This window comes from Carassius auratus, unplaced genomic scaffold (assembly GCF_003368295.1).
Source record: "Carassius auratus strain Wakin unplaced genomic scaffold, ASM336829v1 scaf_tig00036804, whole genome shotgun sequence".
Classification (NCBI taxonomy): Eukaryota; Metazoa; Chordata; class Actinopteri; order Cypriniformes; family Cyprinidae; genus Carassius; species Carassius auratus.
In genome coordinates this window covers 1-25141 of record NW_020526340.1, presented here as the reverse complement: position 1 = coordinate 25141, position 25141 = coordinate 1, and the positions used below count along the sequence as shown (strand labels likewise).

General features: G+C 36.6%; 1 protein-coding gene across 2 annotated transcripts in view; it reads left to right on the top strand.

Moving 5' to 3' along the window:
- Nucleotides 1-24675, top strand: part of LOC113082784 (ribosomal protein S6 kinase alpha-1-like) — a 50728-nt gene extending 26053 nt beyond the window's left edge. Inside the window, exon 3 of one of the 2 annotated variants that reach the window (XR_003282900.1) lies at nucleotides 24648-24675. Coding sequence is in view for 1 of the 2 variants with exons in the window: in XM_026254241.1 (XP_026110026.1) it covers nucleotides 12801-12947 (147 nt within the window). In the remaining variant the exon portion in view is untranslated. Of the gene's footprint in view, nucleotides 1-12800; nucleotides 13415-24647 lie in introns of those variants that run through there. The other variant, XM_026254241.1, reaches the window with a different exon arrangement.
- The last annotated feature ends 466 nt before the right edge of the window (nucleotides 24676-25141 follow it).

Genomic DNA, 25141 nt, shown 5'->3' with positions numbered 1-25141 from the left:
AAATGAAAGTAAACACTTTTGCGGAAAATATATATATTTTTTTTAATGTCTCAGCTGTTTCGATCGCACCGGAGCCTGCTGCACACGTATATTCTAGCGATTCAAACTTATATCGCAGTCTGTTCATTATCAAAATAAAATGTCAACTAAACATTAAAAGGTTACACTGGTCAGTTTAAATAGACCGTAGTATACCGGTCCACTCTGCTGTTATGCCAAGGACGTTTTTGCTCATATGAAGAGGATCATCTTTTCCGTCTATATGCGAATGCGTGTTAAGTACAAGCCTAGTTTACATTATAAATAATAGTTTAACATTCAAATACATAGCGAATATGGAAACATTTCGATTTGTGCCGAATGAGACATGAGCAATAACCTCCAAATAAATCTAGCCAAAGCCCCGCTCGCTCATCCTCGTCTGCACGCATGCACTGTCACGATCTAATGCGCTGTATGCCGGATTTTTAAAAATCTGACATTTTCTAGGACAGAATCCAGCAGGATCAAATTAATGTGAGCAACTGTGTTTTGGTGCAGCAGCGCCGATGTAGTTCACTTAATGTGCATCGCAGTCACACGCGCTCCACATTTCGGATAATTTTATACAATAATGTCAGTTGAAAACATTGCAATTGTGCTTTAAAATACAACAACGAGCACCACAAAACCATTTAAAGAGGCGCATTCAGCGTTCTCCGTGCGGGATTGGAAACTGTCAACAAAGTAAAATGACCTCAAAAGTATGGCGTGCTCTCTTCATTTTATCAAATGATCATAATCGCATCTATTCATTTTATAATCCTGCTACTAGCATTTTATTCAGACTAAAACCTCTTTAATTCAAGTGAGAAAGCGTTTTGTGTGTGTGTGTGGCTTTTGCACATTCTGTCATACCGCTGACTGCGTGCCTGCAATAGACGCATTTTGCAGTATTATGGTTAACGATTAATCGATTAATTGATCGTTAATTTAAACGACGATCGATCATGGAAATAATCGAAATTTGACATCCCTAGTTTACAGTGTTCAATATAACATGTGTTCATGTTTCGCGTGTAAAAAAAACACACTATTTTTCACACAATTAGCTTATCTGTATACCGCTGTTTTCACTGTCATTAAAACGGGCTGATGACTTCCTTGTTCTATTAAATCCCTCCTTCAGAAATACTTAACGAGTTCTGATTGTGCCAGCGGTTCCTGTGTTGTGATTCGACACCAGCTTAGAGCACGCTGCCCTCCTGGAAACGTGATTGGCTAGTTTTGAGAAGCAAGCGTCCCCGGGAAGGCCAAACAAAGATGACTGGACAGCGTTTCGACGACATGTCGACAAACACAAATTCAGCTCTTCCTCTTCTCCGTCGGAGCGCTACAAGACCATGCCCCCTTTTTTGTGAATTCATGTGGGCGGAGGTTAGTCAAAAAACTGTTTTAGTGACGTCATTACTGCAGGAACTAGAGGGATGTAGTCTCACCATTAACATAGCCAAGGTATCTTACATGGCTTTAAGGCCCAATCCCAATTCTACCTCTTAGCCCTTGCCCTTTCCCCTACCCCTCTGTTTCACGCGTTCAACTTAAGGGGTAGGGGGTGTCTCGATTCTCTTTTGGTTGGAGGGGTAGGGGTAAGGGCCAGATAGCCCTTCAAACAAAGATTTTTCGGGACCACACTTCAAACAAAGGGTATGAATCTTGGCAACATGGCTGCTACAGCTAACAAAAAGACACATAAATGTAAGCTTTTTTGGCATAAATAAAGATTTTAACGAAAAGTAATCATTTGTTTTATATTACATTCAATTGTGAGTTCATATTAACAGTCATGTTACTCAAAGAAATGTTTGCAAAAAATCGCTAATATTTGCTAACGTCATATCATTACAGACTGCATGATAGCGCCACAGCATATGTCTGATCAGGGCGATAACTGCCGTAGACATTGATGGGGGCTAATCCCCCCAGTAATTAGAAATCGCTAAACCATTTTATCAAATATTGTCTATTCGAGAGAGAGAGAGAGAGAGAGAGAAATGGAGGTTGCGTGTATTCGCGTCTATATCTTTTTAGAGTGAGTTTACTACTATCCTCTCATTGCTGTAAAATATAATGTAGCGATTCAGTATTTAAACTGTATTTAATAAAAGACGTGGGGTAGTGTTGATAAGTTTATTTTCTCCTAGATGTGTGAGCGGAGCGGTTTCCGATATATTTGTGTGTGTCAGTAAGCAGCTCATTAATACAGAACGATAATTAAAGGCTCTAATGCACACCAGTATATGTGTGTATTGTAGGGGTGCTCCGATCACGATCGGCCGATCGTTAATGCGCATCTCGTCAGTAAAGCCTCTCTAATCAGTGGTAAATTCCACTAAAAAAACGGCTTTACTGACGAGATGCGCATTAACGATCGGCCGATCGTGATCGGAGCACCCCTAGTGTAACGTCATGGTAGTGGTGTCCCAATCCTATCTTCTCCCCTACCCCTTGACACTATATTTTAAGGGACAAGGGGAAGGGCTAAGCGGAGGGGTAGGGGAAGGGGAAGGGGAAGGGGTATAAAATAGAATTGGGATTGGGCCTAAATCTTAAACAAACATTTTGAATGTTTTAAATTACATAAAAAATAACATTTTAGAAAAAGAGCACTTTAGTCACTTGTAAGCACATATGGAGCATTATATATGAAAAATACATAGCTGCTTTTATATTCTAGGAATCATCATAAAGTAAAAAAAAAAAACTGATGTTATTTGCAAAGTGCACAGATTTGGTACTCGTACAAAAACATGGTATTTTATTATGTTTCATCAAATTGATCAAATAAACTTCCAGTCACTGATAAAATGTTTTTTTACTTATACCATAGTAATACTTATCATGTAAATATCGGGTAAATATCAGGTAACATAGTGTTTTCAGTGATGTTACCATCTGATAGAGTCATTGTGTAATAATTCTGTCCTTTCTTAAAGCACCACAGGAACATGTTTCAGTATATAGCAGAACAATAGACCTTGATATTGGAATCAAGCTGGAATGTGGGCGGAGCATTTTATGTATTTGTGGTTTGGATCTATGACAAAGTGTATGTATATGTTGTGTATCCACGGTAAAGTGTAACCATGGTGACACTTCAGGCAAGCTGGGGTTCAGTAGAGTAAGTTAATGCTATGTTTGTGTTTGTATGTTCACTGTGAGTACAGATCACACTCACTCACTCAGTCTGAGTAATTGTTCCCTTGAAAATGAAAAATCACCTACCATCCTCACACCCAGTGTGTGTGTTCCTGTTGCAATTATGATACATTTTGAAATGACCTTCAAGCAGTCGGAGTTCATACCATGTCCTGCTGTGACTCCAGAACAGTCTGTGTGTGTATGTGATCATGCTCTGTTTAACAGAATCTGCTCGTACTTGCCTTCGAGAGGAGATGTTTTACATTCCAGCATCATCAGCTGCCTCCAAGGAGGGCAAACACTCAGGTCCTGCTCTGAAAGATAACCTGAGACAAGGGAAAACATGAACAGAAAGAGGAACTCTATAATGGAATTTAAAGAAGAAAATAAAGGATTTTAATGGTAGACTGATGCCATCATTCATAGTGTTAACTCCATGAATATGTATGGTGAATTCCAAGCGGATTTTTTGCACCCTTGAGGGGTACATTGGGAGGGAGATGCCATGTGTAGGGACGTTCCAAACGTACTGTAAGGCCCTTCCAGAAGTCTGTTAGTGAAGGGAACATGCGATAGTCACTTCATTGAAGTGATTTCCAATTGTGATCAAGTGATCTTCGGTTAGGAGATCTTGCATTGCTTTTTAAGGCAAATTTGGTGTTGATTTGGATTTCGCATAGTAAAGCAAGTAGAACATTCAGATTTTCTTAATTTTGATGTAAAACAAAACATTTTTCATCCGTGATAAAAATATAATTCAAGACGTGTAAGCAAGTTTAGTTTAAAAAGTTTCATAGTAAATAAGGCACAATTAGACCGTATTTGAATAAAACAATTAATAAAAATAAATATTTATCATTATTTACAACAACGGATGGAGTGCTGAATGATGCACACACGTTATATCTAGTTGCTCCAGAGGCGTGCGACCTCTGACATATATAGCATTTGTTAGTCGCTTTGGATAAAAGCGTCAGCTAAATGAATAAATGTACCATATTTTCCGTACTATAAGTCACACTTTTTTTCATAGTTTGGCTGGTGCTGCGACTTATAGTCAGGTGCGACTTATTTATCAAAATTAATTTGACATGAACCAAGAGAAAACATTACCGTCTACAGCCACGAGAGGGCGCTCTATGCTGCTCAGTGTTCCTGTAGTCTACACTGAAAACATAGAGCGCCCTCTTGCGGCTGGAGATGGTAATGTTTTCTCTTGGTTCTTGGTTCTAAATAAATAATAAAGCAAAATGACAGGGAACAAAACATAGTAAATTAGTCATCAGGTGCCATGTTCAATACAGCAACATCTTATGAGATGTCTAATCTGTTAAATAGTGGAAGTTATTCCTCCACCACATGCTTGTGATATCATTAACAATGGCTCTATGTTGTTGAATTAATGTGGTTCAAACGACGGAGATGTGACCGTGTTCGGGAAACAGTCGTAACTAGCTAGTTCGTTTCAACAACAATGCATTGACTGGTTAATCAGTATCAGTAATCAGCGAGTTACATTGTTGTACGGGAAATGCACATGCACCCCAGAGCAGCTTTAATTTGGCTGTGTAAAGTCAGCTTGAGACTCGTTTTTCAGATACAGTATGTAAGCCTGTGATCATTATCAAGTTAATTATTCTTGAAAGTGGAAGAAAATGTCCAAAAATCATCTGACTCCATAGTAAGCCTGATTTAATCCAAAATATGAAACAAATTAGCTCATACTGTTCTTATTAAGAGCTGTTGTGGGAGATCTTTTATTGTCACAGACATGTTCAGTGTATTTAATCTGAGGAAGATCTGACTGCAGTGCAGTTTTTTTTTTATATCTCTCATGAGTCTTTCACTCTCACTCTGAATTATGCTCCTTCATCTATACATTTCTCAGGCTGTCACATGCTTGCATGCTAAGAGTGATGTGCTAAATGAGTTTTAGAGCATCTTCAACCCAGCAGTGCTTGTTGTGGGTATTGCTTTCTATCTGATTGAGGCCTTACACAATCATAAGAAGCCTCAAGTTTGCAGAAATCAAATAAGCCCACAGCAATTGTGTTTCTTATGTAGTAAACTACTTCATAGCTACAGCGGATTTCCGTCAGTTGGTTTGCAGAGAGGCCATGTATGAAAACAGTGCAGATCAGGGTTAGAAATGATTGGTGGCTACTTGGCTAAAAAATGCCCCCCAAATTCAAGATATGGTCAGATGTCTATAAAGTACACTATGAAATAAAATCCTGTGTGACTGTTGAGATATATTAAAATGTGAGAATAATTGAAATTGCTCAAAAAATTCTCACTCATGTGAATGGAGTGGACAATTGGAGATGTCAACATGAGTCAGTGGAAGGAATCTGTTGAAAATGCTTGCATATTGAATTCTGCACTCTCCCAAATGTTCCCTTTCTCCAGGTACAAAACATATTTTTATTTATTTTGTTCAGTTTTTTTTTTCCAACATTAATAATCAGTGTCAAAAGTGGAAAATAAACTCTCTTAAAAACACACTTCCCATGCACAGACTAAAAGTGCCTTCAGTTAAAGAAATGATATGTTTTTTTGTGTTGAGCGACTTGGCTCAGTGTCGATTCATATTGTTTCCAGCAGTGATGTGCTGACACCTGCATATGCTCTGCTCTCAAACTAGTCATTTTAGGCACGTTTTGGCATGAGATACTTTTGTACTATTACTCAGCACTGCGAACACAGGAAAAATATGATCTGCTCTTTCTTACTACTCTTACACATGTTTTTCCCTGTGTCTTTTCTCTCTTTCTGTCAGGTTATTTGTACTATTTGTGTTGTATCTCACTCTTAGGACTGGATAATTTTTTTTATTTTTTTTTGAATACACTGGCATCTTTGCCCCACTTATGCACTGCGGCAAAATTGCTGGCACATTTTAACCATATCATTAGCATGGTGTGAGGATTGTCGGTACACGATCCGTTCCACCTGCACGATCCGCTCTGCGCATGCGCGTAACTACGTAGAAGAAAACGTCACTGTTTTCCTACACAATCGGTACCTACTAAAACACTTGACGGCAAGGCGGCACAACTTGCGGCATATTTGCGTAACGTTAGTTTTATTGTGTTTAACATTTAACAGCGGGTCTAGTTTGATGCTTTTAAATGTAGCTTTACGCTATGCATTCTGTTTTCTTTTTATTTATTATATTAGTTAAAATCCCATGCTACGTGTACTGTTTTAACCTAACTGAGACTTGTTATAGCACTTATATATCATTGCTCTTTTTGTTGTTTTTGATTGCTTCCACTGTCTTCATCTGTAAGTCGCTTTGGATAAAAGCGTCTTCTAATTATTTATTAAAAGCTGCTAATCCAACTGGCATCATTCTACCATCTCATCTGTCAGTTAAATAAAATAACTGCTCTTGAGCCCTTTGTCAATTTAATCAAACTGAATAAGCTTCTTTTTGCACTAAAAATCTTTTATCTGCACTTTGTTCACTTCACTGATTTACACTCGATCTGCCTTGTGCCGCTTTATTTAACTTGATTTTTAATTTTATGTCTTTTTTACATTCCCTTATTGTATAGTTGTATCTACATTTTATATTTGAGCTAGATTTTTAGGCTGTACTGTTAATGTTATCTGTATGCACCGGGGGTCTTCGATTCTCTGTATGTCTGTACTGTACATGTGGAAGAATTGACAATAAAGCAGACTTGACTAATAGTTAACCTTTAAGTTAGTAATTTTGTATTAGTATGGGTCTATATAGACTAATATATATATATATATATATATATATATATATATATATATATATATATATATATATATATATATATATATATATATATATATATATAAATCGAAGTGAGGGAAATAATCCCTTCAATGTTGTTTACAGAAGACAACAAAGAACATAGTGCATTTCTGCCAAGACTATCTGCACTTACATGAAGAAAGAACTACAAACAAGTGTGGGGAAACGTTATATAGTATTTCAAACTGACAATGGAAATGACTTGAAAGAAGCATGTGTGCACACAGAAGTTTTATTTAACAGTAAAAATGATCTCTGGCTTTCTCTCTCACACACAAACACTCTCACCCCTCACACACACACACACCAACACACTCTCCTACCCTTCCTCTCTCTCCCACACACACACACACACTCTCCTACCCTTCCTCTCTCTACCACAAACACACACTCCTACCCTTCCTCTCGCTCTCTCTCTCACACACACACTCTCTCCCCCTCTCTCTCTCACACACACACACTCTCTCTCTCTCTCTCCCTCACACACACACACACACACACTCCTACCCTTCCTCTCTCTCCCACACACACATACACACACTCCTACCCTTCCTCTCGCTCTCTCTCTCACACACACACACTCTCTCCCCTCTCTCTCACACACACACACACACACACTCTCTCTCTCTCTCACACACACACACTCTCCTACTCTTCCTCTCTCTCTCTCCCCCTCTCTCCCACACACACTCTCTCTCCCCCTCTCTCCCACACACACACTCTCCTACCCTTCCTCTTGCTCTCTCTCTCTCTCACACACACACACTCTCTCTCCCCCTCTCTCTCTCTCCCCCTCTCTCTCACACACACACACACACTCTCTCTCTCTCTCCCCCTCTATCTCTCTCTCTCACACACACACACACACTCTCTCTCTCTCTCACACACACACTTCCTTTCTCACACACGCACTCACACAAAGTGTGGGTCACTGTGCAGGCCAACTCCAGCATTTACTCTCAGATAAAATAATCATAAAGGTTTCCATGTCCTTGATTTTTTCAAAAATGAATGTGAAGGGCTCCATAGCATGGCACTGCACTGACTCCAGCACCCTCCATGCTTCCCTTCGGTCATCATGATCCATGAACATGTATGTTGGCTCTTGCATCTGGCCAGTGAAAAGCCCAACACTGTTCCTCACAATGTATTCTGCCTCGTACAATTCAAACTCGTGTTTCAATGTGAGGGGCAGCTCCTCCACTTCTACCTGTTCCTCCTATGATAAAATAAAATATCAAAAATTAAGACTACACTACAACATAAGATGTTTTGGGTCTTTCAAAAGGGGCCTAAAGACATCTTTTCAGCCTAAATTAAATAGTTATTATGAGTTAAGGTTTGTATATTATTATTGTATTTTCATTTAAACCATAACATGCACAAAGTAAATACATGTAGGTCTCACATAATTAGAATATTATGGAAGTTTGTCAATTTCAATAATTCAAATGTAAAACATGAATCTCATACATTATACAGATTTATTAAACACTGTGTGAAATATTTCTATTAGTTGTGTTAATTTAGATTACTACAGCTTATATCTAAATAAAACTCAAAATCAGTAGCTCACAAAATTAGAATATCACACAACCAATAAAAAACAAAAATTTTAATACAGAAATTAGGAAGTTTTCCCTGAACTCTGTCAACACGACTCGCTGTCAGCAGTCTCCCTTCATCCAGAAACAGCTCAGATAACATGACAGCAGTGTTCATCACGGCACAGAATAACAAAATACATCCATAAGAACCCGTTTGTTATTTAATATACATAAATTAAAACAGTGGACAGTATAGGAGTTCATCATTTGTGCTCTGCTGCATTAGGCTATGTGTGAATAATCAGAAAATAAAAACTGCATGTAGAAGTGAAGAGGTTTGCTCCAGTCATGTAAACATCTTACTGCGATTAACTTCTTACTCTGATCATTGGAAAGAACCGCATTATTGGTGTACATCTGACCCACCTTGACTTGAACTGTTTGTTATGATCTTCTATTTTTGAATATATCATATGATGTAAATTTGCAGCCATTCGTGAGACCTTCTTCTTTAACACCGTATCCACTAACCCGTCAACCAAATATTGCCTAACGGCATCGTAAAGGGCAAACTTCGCATTTCTTCCGCTGAACTCCATTTTCTTTCGCTGTGAGGGAATTCGCGGTACAAATTTGCGCATGCGTGGAACGGATCGTGCAGCGTCGTAAATCGTCACAAAACAGAATTATCATTTGCGCATGTGCGTTTTCTAAAGAGTCTACTACGCATGCGCAGAACGGATCGTGCAGGTGGACGGATCGTGTACCGACAAGGATTTCTCCCTCTCTCCCAGCAGGATGACATCATCTTGTGTGACATCATGCCAGTGTGTTCTGTGCTGCGTGTGCATCATCAGTTCATTTGTCTGAATGCAGTGCAGAATACTTGAGTGAACTAATCCGATTCAAACAGATTTCTTACACCTTCTATCACTTTTCTCATTTTTTTTTCATGGGTTTTAGGTTGATTTTGACAGGGAATGAGTTGGAGACAAATTAATATAAGGGGAAAAGGTATGGAGTTAGAAATGTGTCTTTATTGCATGCGAGAAAATAAAAGATCTGAGAGAAAAAACAAAGTTTGAGAGAAAAAGTTATCACACTGATAGCAAAAAAACATTTCATGAGGGAAAAAATAATATTTGAGAGAAAAAGTTTTCATGCCAATAGCAAAAAATAATAATATTTGAGACTAAAAAAAGTTTTGAGAGAAAGTATTTTCTCATAGAATATAAAAAAATATACATTTGAAATTTTTAAAATTATTATTAGAGAAAAAAAATCTCTCTCAAAATACTTTGAAAAAAACTCTCAAATATATATTTTTTGCTATCAGTGTGAAAATATTTTCTCTAAAAAAAAAAGTGTTTCTCTCGAAACGCTTTTCTTTGCTCTTGATGCAATTTCTTGCTCTCGTGTCAGGATTTTGCTTTCACTGTGAGAATTGTGTCATGGGCGGGGCCACGTTCCTATTGGCCAGTCGGGTGAGCATCGTCTTGTCTTGGGAGTCGAACTGAATCATTACACCATTGTTCGGTTCACCTGTATAGAGGCCGCCTCTGCCTTATGGATAGTTAAGTTGAGCACGGACACTCCAATGTTTGGGTAAGATGATGACACACAGCTGGCTGAGCAAGTTCAGTATCACTGAAGATTAAACATTAAAAAATAGCACTCATATTCATGAATGAATGTGTATTATATTATTTGCTTGCTAATCGCTAGTAAAGCTAACCAGCCATCATGCTAGGTAAACTTGCAAACTCACCTGGTTTATACTATGTTTAAATCAAATGCCAAATTAATGTTTTGATTTAGATTTCACGCCTTATTTAGTGAGTAGTGAGCTAGTTTTTACCTTTGCACTTGCTAGCCTCAAAGCACCTGAAGAGTAACTGCTTGTTCATACATAAACCAGAAGTAATGTAAAAAATTTCAAATGTATATTTTTTTATGTTCTATGAGAAAATACTTTCTCTCAAAACTTTTTTTTAGTCTAAAATATTATTATTTTTTGCTATTGGCATGAAAACCTTTTCTCTCGAATATTCTTTTTTCTCTCATGAAATGTTTTTTTGCTATCAGTGTGATAACTTTTTCTCTTAAACTTTTTTTCTCTCTCAGATCTTTTATTTTCTCGCATGTAATAAAGAACCAAAACTCACTCCATAAAAAGGTTAGTGCAGTAAGTGGCGTAATATGTTAGAGAAATCTAGATGGTTACGGTTGTGTGTTGAATGTGTAAAAGTGTTTTTGTATAATAAATAAGTGTTATTTATAAATCTTGATATTTGCTTTTAATGTGAGCAAGTTCGGATTGAATGTTACAGTTTATCCATCTGATTTTGTTTGTTTGCCTCCTGATACAATGTAGATATTTGAGGAACATCATTATTAATTTATATTATTGAGTTTATTGATTCCATAAACCTAACTGGAGGCTCCTGTAGTTCAATGTTAAAGTGCTAAAAAACTCCAGGATGATGGGTTTGATCCCCAGAGAACATACAAAGTGAGACAATATACTGTATGCTTCGAAATCAATCTACACTACTGTTCAAAAGATTGTGGTCTGTAAGTTTAGTTTTTTAAGGGTTTCAAAGACGTTCCTTATACTCATCCAGGTTGCATTTATTTAATCATAAATATAGCAAAACAGCAATATTGTGATGTATTATTAAATGTAAAGTAATTGTTTTGTGATTTAATAAAATGTACTTTATTTCTGTGAAAACAAAGCTGAGTTTTCAGCAGGCATTACTCCAGTCTTTAGTGTCACATGATCCTTCAGAAATCATTCTTTAATGCTGACTTGCTGCTCAAGAAATGTTTATTATAATCAGTGTTAAAAAAATTGTGCTGCCTAATGTAAGTAGATTTAAAAATATATATATTTACAAATATACATTTTTGTAACCGTGTAATGGTCTTTAACTTTTGATCTATTTGCTGAATAAAATTATTAATTAAAACAAAAAAAAAACTTGCTGACCCCAAACTGTTTAAAATGAGTATAAATCACTGTAGATAAAGCCTTTATATAAAAATGGCTGTCAAGCGAATAAATGTAAGGTAAACCTTGCACATGTCTGCTATAATGCTTTGAGTACTTATTCTTTAAAAGCTCAACATGACATGCAGGACTCATCATGAGATGCTCAATTATTCATTTACAAACATTTCATACTATATTATTTTAAAACCAGGCAATTGAGCACCTTCCAAATGTGTGATGGAGAGTTCAGTGAAAGTGTGTGTGTTTTTAAACACATCTTGTTGGCACACACTGTTCTTCACCATTCGTGGTGATTCACACAGACGCTGCAGAGTCAGTACAATAAAGAGAATCATCCAGCTACTGATGTCCACAAAGCAAAAGAAACGCTCCTCTTTGATCACTTCCTTTCTTTCTCTCTCGTTCTCTCCAGTAGCCTAGTTATCTCATAGTTTTTTCTCACACAGCCTCTTGTACTGTTTAAATATTCTCTTTCAGAGTTATTTTGTGTTATTAGTTTATTATATGACTCACTGTCACGACTGCAGTTGCATCTGGATTAAACATTAATATGTTTATGCTGAGACTTCTTGTATAAATTTGGTCTCAATTGGATTGCTGCATGGAAAAAGCACTTGTTGCCCAATCAGCTAATGATGGCTGCAGTGGTTTTAGCCTAACAGACCTTAAGTGGATTTCATGTTTATTATCCACTTAATCTGCATGATCTGCCATAACTCTGGTCACATTTGCAGGCCATTGATTGATTTAGCTCCGCCCACGGCATACCTCCAGGAGCTCGGAGTGAAGCGTAAAGCTGTATATTTCTTTCATAAATCTGATAAAATTAAAGACTCTTCTGAGATATGAAGGATGTAATACTACTCTCAAGGTACTCAATATTAAAATGTGATTGGCAGAAACTGTGCATGTTATGTCCCCTTTAAATTTTAGCCTGTTCCTCACATGAATTTATCGTATGGCTTCAGAAAATTGACCTAGTCAGTTGAGTCTTCTGTTATACCGTAATCTCATTTGACTCATCGTATTGCTTTGTTAGCAACTGTCATTGTTTTGTTTTTGTCTATTCTTTTCCAATAATAAATGCACATTTTCAATGCAAGAGGTTTGTTTTGTTAATTAGGTTTTGCTGTTAGATGTTTTTATATTTGTTTTTGGCTGCATAAGATCCATATGAGCAGATTAATGCAGGACAGATGGTGTATGGAGGTAGAAATAGATTCAGACGTCTGTAGATGTTAAAGCTAGTTTTTTTTTTCCACAGCTGTCTGGCCCGGAGCGTGAACCTCCTCCTGACCCTGCTGTCACTGTCGGACCAAAACGGCAAACAAATCTCTGCTCAGAGGCTCAAGGTTTCCTGCTGTGTGTCTTGGCCTTGCATAGGTTCAGTTCAGTCAACATAATACTGTAAAGAAATGTATATTTCAGAGATGCTGTTTCGTGAGACAGCATATTATTAGGGCAAGATTAAACTGTTTGTGGTTTCTAAGAAGTTTCCAGTTTATTTTCAAGAGGAGAAAGGGCAGAGGCAGAATGGAAGTGGTTATTTTTCTGCCAAGCTGCATTTTTGACTGCTAATGAGATAATAAAAAGTGTTCTCTTTAGGGTTGTACCATGTCACTGACCAATCAGGAGTGATCTTGTTCAAAACCAGAAAAACAGCATGTAGTTTGTGTAGTCTGTTTTAGGAAGAAATAAATGCCTTTAATTCTGTTAGTTTTATTAGCTATCGTGTATTAAACACTAAATACATTACACTGTAAAAATTATCCCATTAAATTTACTGTATAAAAACTGTTACCGTGTCTCCGGGATGTATGCATATTTTACAACTTTCAACCATACAGTATATTTCATTATTTGAGTCACATAATGTTATTATACCAAATTACTGACCCTACCAAAATATGCATTTTACCTTAATGTGCTGATATCTAGCAAAGTAATACTGATGATACAATCAAAAGCTACACGGTGAAGCAGAGTTCATTGTAAGTGGCCTCTCCATGGCTAATATTTGCATATAGACATTGCACAAGGCCAAATACAGGAAAATAAAACACCATCAGGGCAACACATAACACCAAAATAATGCAATACGCATTTACAAAATAATAGAGAATGTATAATATAATGGCACTATTCCCAAAAACCATAAAATTCCACATAATGCAATGCTAAATAATTTACAAATTTGTACAACATTTGGAAAGGTATTTTAACTCCGTTATGACAATGGAATAGTTTAGCATGTGATGAATATGTCAATGTTAATGTATTTTGGCTTGTCAAGACTTACTACTGCCAGTACATTCACATGCAAGTTGCTATAAGCATGTAAGACACACTGCTGCCGCAGAAGTGCATCAAGTGAGCTGCAAAACTTGGTTATGGTAAATCCTGAAACCAGACTATTTAAATGTTACGATAAAAAGTTCACTTAGCCTCAGATCCAGAACAGACCGATCAGCTTGTGTCATATAGTGATGATGTGTTAGTCAGCAGTTTGCCTTAAGGACCTTTCAGCTGGTGACATTTAGTTTCATGACTAAACTAGATATTTTCTTTTTTGTAGTATTTTTACAGATTTTTTCCCGCTATAAGCTGCAGATGCTAAATATACCAATCAGCTTGTGCCAACAGACATTTTTTAAGTGTATTTTAAATAATCACCTCATTGTGGGTTTATTGCACTGACATGTTTATAGAAAATGCCTGTACAAATTTGAGCTCCAAATTTTTTTTTTTTTTTTTTTTTTTTTTAATAACATAGTTAGAGGCTACTGTGCATTTAATGCGGCAGGGAGTTTAAGATTTCCTCTCAGGCTCTGTCTCTCACTCTCATGTTCAATGGGACATCTCTGTTCCATTTATCAACAGGCCTGTAGAAATTAGAAAAGTCGGCCAGGCTTGAAGATGCCCATCTCTACTTAACATCCATCAATTGTTTAACAGCTCAGAAAGCTGCTGCTCCTGGTTGACTTTCAGACACTCATTTCAGGTGCCAACGTATCAAGATTTATCTCCACCTGAGCTCTTAGACTACTGTCCTCTCTGAAGACACGACACCCCTGCTTTACAAAGTCTGTTTCATCCCCTCTTCTCCTCTGTTTTTCTACTCTCTGATCACTCTGGTCAAAGCCAAAGGTTTCGAGTGGATTAATCATTACCCTTTATGGCACTGTCTGTACTGGGGTGTGGAAGCATAATAACACCAGATATTGTTTGAATTATTGGTTGTTATTGTAAGGTTGTGCTTTGGTTAACTATGACTTGCTGTGCTAGCTGTGTTAATTCAATATTGCAAAGTCAATATTGCAGTGAGTCACAGAATCGACGCTGATGTGTCTGTATTCTATCACATGTGTAAATCTCATTCACTTCACAGAAAACATAAATGACTTTTAGCTGAATGATGTTATTGATCCAAAACTCTTTACAGATTCTGAATGCAACTCCCTCTTACATGCGCCTGATCACCCTGTGCGCCCTGTACTCCCAGCCATAATCAAAACGTGGAGCGTTCTTAGCTATGTTTAACCCTTCAAGACAGAATGTATCCACATTCCTAATGTTGTCAGATTGAGGAACAGTAATACATTTTAACTTTATATATATATATATATATATATATATATATATATATATATATATATATATATATATGTGTATATATATATATATGTGTGTATATATATATGTGTGTATATATATATGTGTGTATATATATATATATGTGTGTATATATATGTGTATATATATGTGTATATATATTAGTGCTGTCAAAATTAGCGCGTTAACGCATTCGATTAATTTGAAATATTTAACACGTTAAAAAAAATAACGCAATTAACGCGGTTGCAGTTTTTTTTTATTTCCAGTTGTGGCCTATGTGTGTTCAACGTGCAAAGAAATATGGATAAGACCAAGGAAGGACTTTTAGACGGAAAGTTTCAGTATAAAACTCTGCCGGATTACTCTTCAATCTGCCACAAGAAACAGCAACATTAAAATCATGAACTCAAATGTCATTGTTTAAAAAAAAAAAAAAAAACAATGACTGTAACAGTGCGTAATTCAGACCTTTCTGTAACGCTAAAGTTAATAAGCTTAAACGAAAATAAGGAAATAATTGTGTAGCGGAGTATTTTTTGTACACAGTGCCGCGAACTGTCAATCACCCCTGTACGCGTGCATCACTGTCCTCCTCAGCTGCAGCAACTTGCGCTCTCTCTCTTCATCAAGCTTTAAAACAAAAAGGGGACAAAAAGATCATATTGTCTTTGTGCATGGGCTATAGATTAATTAGATAAATTAATATCTAAATTTGTGCCTTGCCGTCTACGGTATTTTTTAGAACTTAGAAAAAAGATGCTGCAGCCAATGAGCAGCCAGCGGGGGCTGCAGGACGACTCAACCTCCGCAGACAGTTTTTAATGTTTATCAGACAATAAATACTCAAGATTTTGCTTTAGTATAACTCACAACGAGTTTCACACACCTTCTCCGGCCACGTTGAGTTGTTGACACTTAACAGTGGGAAAAGCGACACATGCGCTATTCACTTGTATAATTTAAGGGTGAATGGGTAATGTAGTTTCTGCTCTGGGTGGGATGAATTAGGAAGCTTGCATTGTGAAGGGCGCTCTGAAAATCGGCAGTGCAGGTAAAAGATTAAAACCTCTATTAAAACAGATGTCCAGATGAGCGTACCGGTACGCTACAAGCACGTTCTGGGCGCACGGAGAGGTGGCGGTACACTCAAGAGCTATATTTGGAAGTGGCGTTACTGAGTGCATACCAGCCCACTTAAAGCACTGGCAATGACTATACTTTGGAATTTTTTTGCAGTCCACTTAGAATTCAACATAACAGAAATCATTTTTGTTTTTTATTGGCATTGATTGTTTTGAAATTCAAATGGTACTTACATGAATGTGTTTTTATTTCTGTAATAAATATGGCTTTCAAGCCAACAGTTAATTTGGAGGATATTGATGGTTTATTGCAGGTATGTTGTTTACATGAGAAAATCTGTGTTACAAGTTAAACAAAAATTCCAATAAACAATCATATTTTGAATTTAAATAGTTTCTTTGTCTTGAGTTTACATTAATTATTTACATTTTACATTTACATATCCAAAAAGTTTCAGTCTTTTAATTGCGATTAATCGCGATTAATCGCGATTAATTTAAAAAAATTGTGCGATTTAATTAGTTAATTTTTTTTAATCGATTGACAGCACTAATATATATGTATATATGTGTATATATATATATATATATATATATATATATATATATATATATATATATATATATATATAATAGTGATGGTGTGTTTGGGGGAGCTGTGCTCTTGTGCTGTGTGTGTGTGTGTGTGTGTGTCAATCAGTTCTGTCTGGGTTTGCGTATGTGCGTAAGCAAACGTCACATCTTCAAATATTTCTGTCAAGAGTCAGTGTGTGACGTAGGTATTAAGGTAATCTGTTTTTTTGTCTTTCACAGGTGTAACGAACGCCAGCTCTGTGTGTTCTTACAAAATGAGTTTAACCAGTTAGGTCCATGTTGTCCTAATCTGATAGATTATCTGTTTGAAACGTACTGCATGTGTACATGTTTAAGTCATGTAAATAACTATACATGCATATGATTAGAGCCTTCTGACGCTCCTATGGCTCTCATCTTCAAATCTGTCTTCATCCTGACAGCAGTTTCCATAGTTACTCTGCTCCTTCTTATCACTACAATGACCCCCCCCACACACACACACACACAACCCTAATCTTCCATCCACACCTGACTAGTATAACTCATTCACAAATCTCAGACACTAGATTCTAGAGATGGCATTTTGTCATTGTCTGAAGCGATGCAATTACTGGTTTAGTAATTAAACACTGATTGAAACCCTCTGCACCTCCTCTACTGATGTATTTAAAAAAAAATAAAAATAAAATAGTAGTTGTAATAATAATATTCTGGACTTTGTAGCTTGACGCAATAGTGAAAAAAGTATGTATAAACGTACTTAAAATTAGTCTAAAGGGTTTGTCACCTTAATTTGCTATATCCAGTTATTTAAATTCTAAATAAAAGCAGGTTTAGCAACCTTTCTTTTTTGTCTTTTTTGCATACAGTATTTAATCTCATTTTATATTTAAATTTATATCATTTAGCTTAATCAATGATTTTAAAGTAGCCATTATTTCAATGATTCCCATTCATACTAAAAGCATATATATTACATTACATTACATGACATTATAGTTTAGTGTTATTATTATTAGTAGTAGTAGTAGTAGTAAAAATAATAGTGATATAATATACAAATATGTTTTACTGTAAGTGAACTTAACTTTTTGTTTCTTTTACATTTAGTTTTCTTTCTGTGTCATTTGCATTTCTTACGACAGCGTACACTGGAAATTGGAGTGTTTGTATATTCTTATAAGAACTGAAAGCGGTTACATACTGTAATAAAAGTAAAAAATATATTAGTTCATCTTTCCTAATGAAGATCGTAGTGACTTGTTTTTAGTCTTAATTTTAGTTTTTGTATTTTAGCAAAGCCTTTGGAATCGGTTTGGAATCACTGTCTTAATGGACCTTTTCTCAAATTGATCTCACAAGGGTTGAGACTGTACATTTGACCAGAAGAAATAGAGTATAATGGAGTGCTGATCAGTTAGAAGTTAGAATTTAAAATGAGAAAATTGTGCCCAAATCAAAGAGGTTAAACAGAGGGCGTCTAATATGTGATTCAGTTATAGATTTGTTTGAATACCATTCTAATCTGATAATCAGACACGTTTTTTCCCCATCATGAATAAACACATTTACAGAGCACTTATATAAAGCACATTGATACATATGTTGTAAGCACATATATTATGTATAGACATTAGATCAGTGGTTGACCAATATGATTATTCCATGGCATATTCAGTCTCCCTCAAATCTTGAATATTTGGTACTTTTTTATATACAAAAAAAACTAAAAATATGTATTTGGAAGAAGAGAGCCTAATTGAGTTATCTCTTCTTCTGTTAGAAATGGTATTTAGCCCTTCCAGACTTGACATGACTCACTCCAAACTCTCTGAATTTATTTACATTTTAACAGCCTATTATGATTCAGTATTCTGTGTCAGACAGGCTGTTCACTTAAGCTGTAAGGTTAGGTTCATCTGCACTTTCCAGTCCTCACATTTATCTGATTTGCATGGAATTTTTTATTTTTTTTGTAAGACAGACGTCATGCCATCAAGAAATATGAACCTCACAGAGATGTTTAACATATCATATCCTATGATATGAAGAAGTAAATTCAATCGAATTGAAGATTCATATTTTTTTTGTTTTACATTTTTGTTGTTGTTGTATTGTCTTGATTTTACAATGATCACAGCAGAAACAGAAGTCAAGATAGAATCAATATCAGTTAGGGGATTATTCATATGCCATAACTCAGAAGTTAAAGTGCTGTCAAACGATTAATCATGATTAATTGCATCCAAAATAAAAGTTTTTGTTTACATGATATGTGTGTGTGCTGTGTATATTTATTAGGCATATACAGTATAAAGACACACATACAGCATATATTTTGAAAATATTTACATGCATTTACATGTATATATTTATATTTCATATAAATTATATAAAATCTAAATATATTTAATATATAAACATAACACATTTTTCTTATATACATGTATGTGTTTGTTATTTTTATTTTTATTTTAGATGCGATTAATCATTTGACAGCACTGTTAAAAAGAGGTTAATTGTGATTTATGTAGTTAAATAATGTGATCGAACAGCCTTGTACCTAAAGCACTGGTGTTTGTGTAGGAAAGCATCCGGAATCACAGAATGACAGCAAACGGGGATCTGAATCTGATAACAGGAACCTCCCCAGTATGTTTAGAGCAACCCTAAGGTTTGTTTGATTCTCAGAACTTTACACTTGAGGCAGAAAAACATTTTCAGTGGACAGATTAAATCTTAGTAAAACTTAATGTTCATCTTTAATGATTATTTAGATAAATGTGAGTGTATGTGTACATTTTATATGCAAAACTTCACTTATGAATATCTGAAGCTCTGAAGGTACACCCTGATCTCTGCAAGAAAGTCTAGCTTTTGATAAAGTCTCTGACAGTAATAAGATTTACTGAGTTAGCTGCTCATCGGGTTACAGATGCTTGTTCAGACTGAATTTGCTGAAGACTGAGGTTTAGATCAGATTTTAACCATTCCCCTTTAAGTCTAAGTGGACGTCCATGACATGTGGAGTCCCACAAGGCTCAATTCTTGCACCGCTCCTCTTTAGCCTGTATATGCTTCCACTAAGTCAAATAATGAGAAAGAACCAAATTGCCTATCACAGCCTCAAAACCCATCTGTTTAGCTGTGCATTTATTGAATGAGCACTGTGCTATGCCCAAACTGATTGCACTATATTTTCACAGTTTAAAAAAAAAAAGTAAAATCACTTTCTAATTTTCCATTCTGTTTTTTAATTTAAATTATTTTAATTAAATAATTTAAAAGTTTTGCTTTTTTTTTTTTTGGTTTTTTTTTCTTCATGATTATTTTACTCTTTTATGTAAACCACTTTGAATTACCATTGTGTACGAAATGTTCTATATAAATAAACTTGCCTTGCCTTTAAACAACCATGACATTGAATCAAATTGGTGGATCCCTTATACTCAAGAAATTTGTCTTATAAAGGCAAAAGAAACAAACAAAAAAAAAATCTTTGGAATGTTACTTTTAAAGGGATAGTTCACCCAAAAATTTACATTTTATGTTTATCTGCTTACCCTCAGGGCATCCAAGATGTAGGTGAGTGTTTCTTCAGTAGAACACAAACTGAGATATTGAACTCAAACCGTTGCAGTCTGTTAGTCATATAATCCAAGTGGATGGGAATCATGGCTAAAATATAAAATAAAACAACAACAAAAAAATACCATACACAAACAAAACCAAAGCAAACCCTGCAGCTTGTGACTATACATTGACGTGTAAACTCTGCTGATCACTGATTGGCCGTAGAGAATCTTCACTACCTGTGTCACTGAACTTGCGACACAAACACTAAAGAACCACTAGATTTAAATCAGCACAGCCAGCAAAGGATCGAACGCAACTGTTTTGAACGAGCGTACCTTTTTTAACAATCCAAAAATGGCTGTTTCACTGTCTGTTGAGGAAGTACTGACATTCCTCTCATTGATAGCAAAGGAGCGGATCCAGCAAGAGCTTGATGGGGTGATGCAGAATGAAAAAGTTTTTCGCAAGTTGTGGCAGTAGATAATGCAACAATAATGGCATGTGAACAATCCCACCCATTCTAAAGCAGTACTAAACTGTAGTGGAAACACAAACGAACCTGAGTGAAGCCATGCTGTACCACGCAGAGAAAAGCGCCAAAAGTCATCTACATCTTAGATGCCCTGGGGGTTAGCAGATAAAAATAAAATTTTCATTTTGGGGTGCAAATTGTGAAAGAAGATGCAGTGCTTCTTTACTTTTTCTTTTCTTTTTACACAGCAGAATGTTTTTACATTTAGAAATTTACATATTAATGATGCTTAAACCACACATACATGCACTGCCCTCAAGTGGCTGTCTACAGGAATAGTATCCTGCATCCGCACCCATTCCCTGGTTCCAAATTAAGAGACTCCAGAACAATGCATCCTTCTCAGAGACTCTAAAACTATGAAGTGCTCAGCTACTGTCCACCAGCCAAACCAGACTATTCTCTACTCATTAGAATCTCATGTTTATTGGCTCAGTTAATGAGGGTGGCATACATATTCATAAACTCCTTTCACTGATCAAAGAGACTCGAACTGTTTTTTCCCACTTCATGTTTGCCAATTAATTCTTAAGCCTCTTCAAGCCCTTTAGCAGCTGATTGGTGTGACCAATGCACATTGCTTCCACTCACACACCAGCTGCATGTGCGTTTTTGTTCAGAATGAGCAGTTCTGCAAATCCATTGCAACAGGTGGCCACACAAAGAGACGAGTCGTGTGCAGCTCTCAAGACGACACACTGCAGCACTCGCTGCTTAGCAACACATGCAGAGCTGTAACTGTTGCAACTTGCATTCAGATGGTTTTGGAGGCCGAGTAGTGAAGGTGTCAGGCTTGTTGTAGGGCTGAAGCTGTGGGGACTGTTTGACTACTATCATCACTTTTTTATTTTAATTTTTTTTTTCACTGGCGGGTGAGTCGGGAAGGTGTGAACATCCATGCGAAGTCCCGAAGCATTCAGTGTGCTGGTAAAGGGTCATGAATATTTATTAGATTGAGCACCTAATTAAAGAAGTTCTTGTTTTTAATGAATTTAATTTTAAACTACATTAAAATAGAAAAGTTATTTCAAAATGAAATGTTTCCCAATATTACAGCTTTTACTGTATTTTTTATCTAATAAATGCATTCTCAGTGAGCGTAAGAGGCTTAGAGTATGGTTTTTATATGTAGTGAATTAAAGTGCAATTTTAGGGAATTGAACCCATGACTTCAGTTTGGCCAGCAGCATGCTTGACCAATTGAAACACAAGGACCCTCAATACCAAGAAAGGAATTGTGTGACTCAGGTTGACATGTCGTTTTTGTCGTTTTAAAGTTTCACCATTTCCTGCCTGGTCCCCTCATATAAATATGCATCACCCGACTGTCCCTTATGTTTTTGACATTTCCCCATTTCGAATGACTCAAAAGGTCTGTGCGTGAGAGAGAGACAGACAGAGAGCCCTGTGACAGACAGCCCTTGCTGAAGCCTCTGTTCTTAGTGACATGGGTCAGAGTGGAGATGTTGAGGCATATCTTCCGCACCAAGCCACGAATGCAACAGGCAAGTGTTCTTGTCCTTTACCTGAGGGAATCGAGGGAAGTGGGGTAGAAGGGTTTGTTTAGGATGAGAGATCCAGGAAACACACTCTATTCAGATGTGGTTAGGAACGAGAGGTCCAGATGGGGCATTATCCTCTTTTTTTGTGACTTGATGTTTTTATTTTTCAAATTCAACTTAATGTTCTTTGTGGGCACGTCCCTCATTTATAAGCTGTTTCACTTTGACTTTGCTGTGTGACCGAACTGGTTTGAACATTTCTGAAACAGGAAACGTCTGGTTTACGATGCAAAAAACCCTGCAGCCTGTAGCTTTGTGGGTTGTTCAGCATTGCGAAAAATATATTAGGTGTTAAATCCGGTGTGTTTTTTTCTTTTTTTGCTTTTTTTATATCAATTATTAATTGTCCAGTTAAAAATTCTGTCAGAAGCATGAATCATTTTAGTTCAACTGTAAGCAATAGAGAGCTTACAGAGATGGATTGCCATTACAAAATAATGACAACGGAAATGTTATCTGTGCTTATTTTCCCTCTTGGCGCTTGTGTTGTGGTGGTACTGGTCATTTTGAAGCAGAGTGAAAGTAAAGTGATGCTTAAAATAAGTTTTATATAGAGTGCATTTCTATTACACATGCGTATTAAAGGTCACAGGTGAATGCAAGAGTGACTGCAGTAGGAATATTAGAGAAGTTTTTCTCTCACCCTCAGCTGAAACAGGAAGTTTCAACTGATAGTGTTTTTGTTTCAACACTAAACGGCCATTTAGTTCTTTACTACACCAATTTAAGGGATAGTTCACATGAATTTTTTTTTTAAAGCATATAAATAAATTTCTTATATGATCCAGTTTGCTAATCTGAGTGATTTGGTTTGTGAGTTCAGCTCAAATGACTTAAGGTTTTTTCACACCTAGCTGGAGCATTTATTTCAGAACCAGAGGCATGTTTTCCCCTCAAGGCACAGTTATACTCTGTGTTCTGCTTTCCGTGTTTTGACTGTTGCGTCCACACAGGTTTCACTGTATACTCAACCACGGATGAGCACTGATATGAGAGCTTGGCACATGCTGGGATGCAAAAATTAGGATTCATGCAGACACTTCTGATGATGAAAATTGCGTCATGAGGACAGCACTTTGGGCTTTAGTTGGGTTTGTTTAGGCACATATATGAGCACAGCAATTGCACCCTGGGTCTGTACCGTGATGGTTGTGAACAAAACCAAACCAAACACTCCAATCCGGCTTTGTTGGTACTTTCATACTGATCATCAACTTTCATTGTAAAACTATGGCTTTGATCCTTAGTTTGTGGAGTGCATGCACGTGAATCAGTGGCAAACAGCCAATCACATGACTTGCAACACAGAGCAAGAGTGATTCACTTCTCGCGAGAAACCCAGCGAGATTCAAAACTCTCTTGTTAAGATTAAGAGAATAAAAAAATGAGGAATTTAAATGCATTTACACTGAAGAAAGTACTTGTCCATAAAAGAGGACAAATAACAGAAATTGTCTTGCTCCATCCGTGCAGTCACAAGTGAAACTTGTGAAGTTCGTGTATATGGTTGATGAGAAATAGCGATAGTGACTAGAACATGCAAGGTCACATGTAGTCATTTTTAAGCTTATTTCAACTTATTTATATTACATATGATTTGTGTATTGACACATCACATTTTTGCTTTACACGTCACTTTGCTCACATCTGATTGTTCCAATTTCTATTTGACATCTCTTACCCAGAACATAACCTGTTGTGGAGTGTAAGTTACTATGGCATTGAACACCACTAAAAGCCAAGCCACTTTCATGAAACCTAAAACCCAGGATTGGTGCAAACTAAACTGAAACTTACGTGGCTAGCCAGCTAATCCGGCTTCATGATACAATCCCCCGATCTGCACAAAACAGTTGATCTTGGATCGTCTTAATGAGGTGGACTCATCCTCATTGAATTGCATCAATTTAAGTCCCTGTTTCAGAACAAAGCAAATGTTCTACCCACTGAAGAGGAAAATTATCATTGCAAATTGCAGTGTTTCATTGACTTTATTGACAGGATTTAGATTTTTGGGTGAGCTATCTCTTTAATTATCAAAACTTTGGTGGAGAGAAGATTCTTAGGTGCTTATCGGTGAACAGTGGTGGAAGAGTAAAGAAAATATTCATTTTGTTCTTAGTTTGATTTTCTCTTTGTTTGCTTCTTCCTCCCCAACCCCACATTAGCAGTACAATTCACAGATCACCTGGGCAGAGGAAAGAGTTTGCTGGTATCAATGTGAAGTAGATCTCTGAGCTTTCTGCTGCCACCTGCTTTCTTCTTTGAGCTCTGTCATACTGTCTGTCAGCACGGGTTCTAACAGGAGCTCTGGGACATGCCAAAAACGGACCTTTAATGGCTGTCCTAATGATTGTTTTTCTTTGATTAGGACTTCCTCCTGTAGTATCAGGCTGGACTGGTCAGGGTCAGATGAAGAACCTGTATGTTTCAAAGCACCACTGTAATTTTAGCTCTGTTGACAGTGAGGGAGGAGGACACTGAGAGGGGAAATCAGCAAGGCATTATAGGACAGGATGAGCGTTTTAGTGTCCACCCGACTGAAACGGCCATTTTTCTTTTGGTTTGTTCTTTTTGTTTGTTTCCTCTCTTGCTGCGTTTTGTTTGTTCACTTGCTCATTTATATTCAGTTGTTCTTTCATCTGTTGTTTCTTTTCATTCA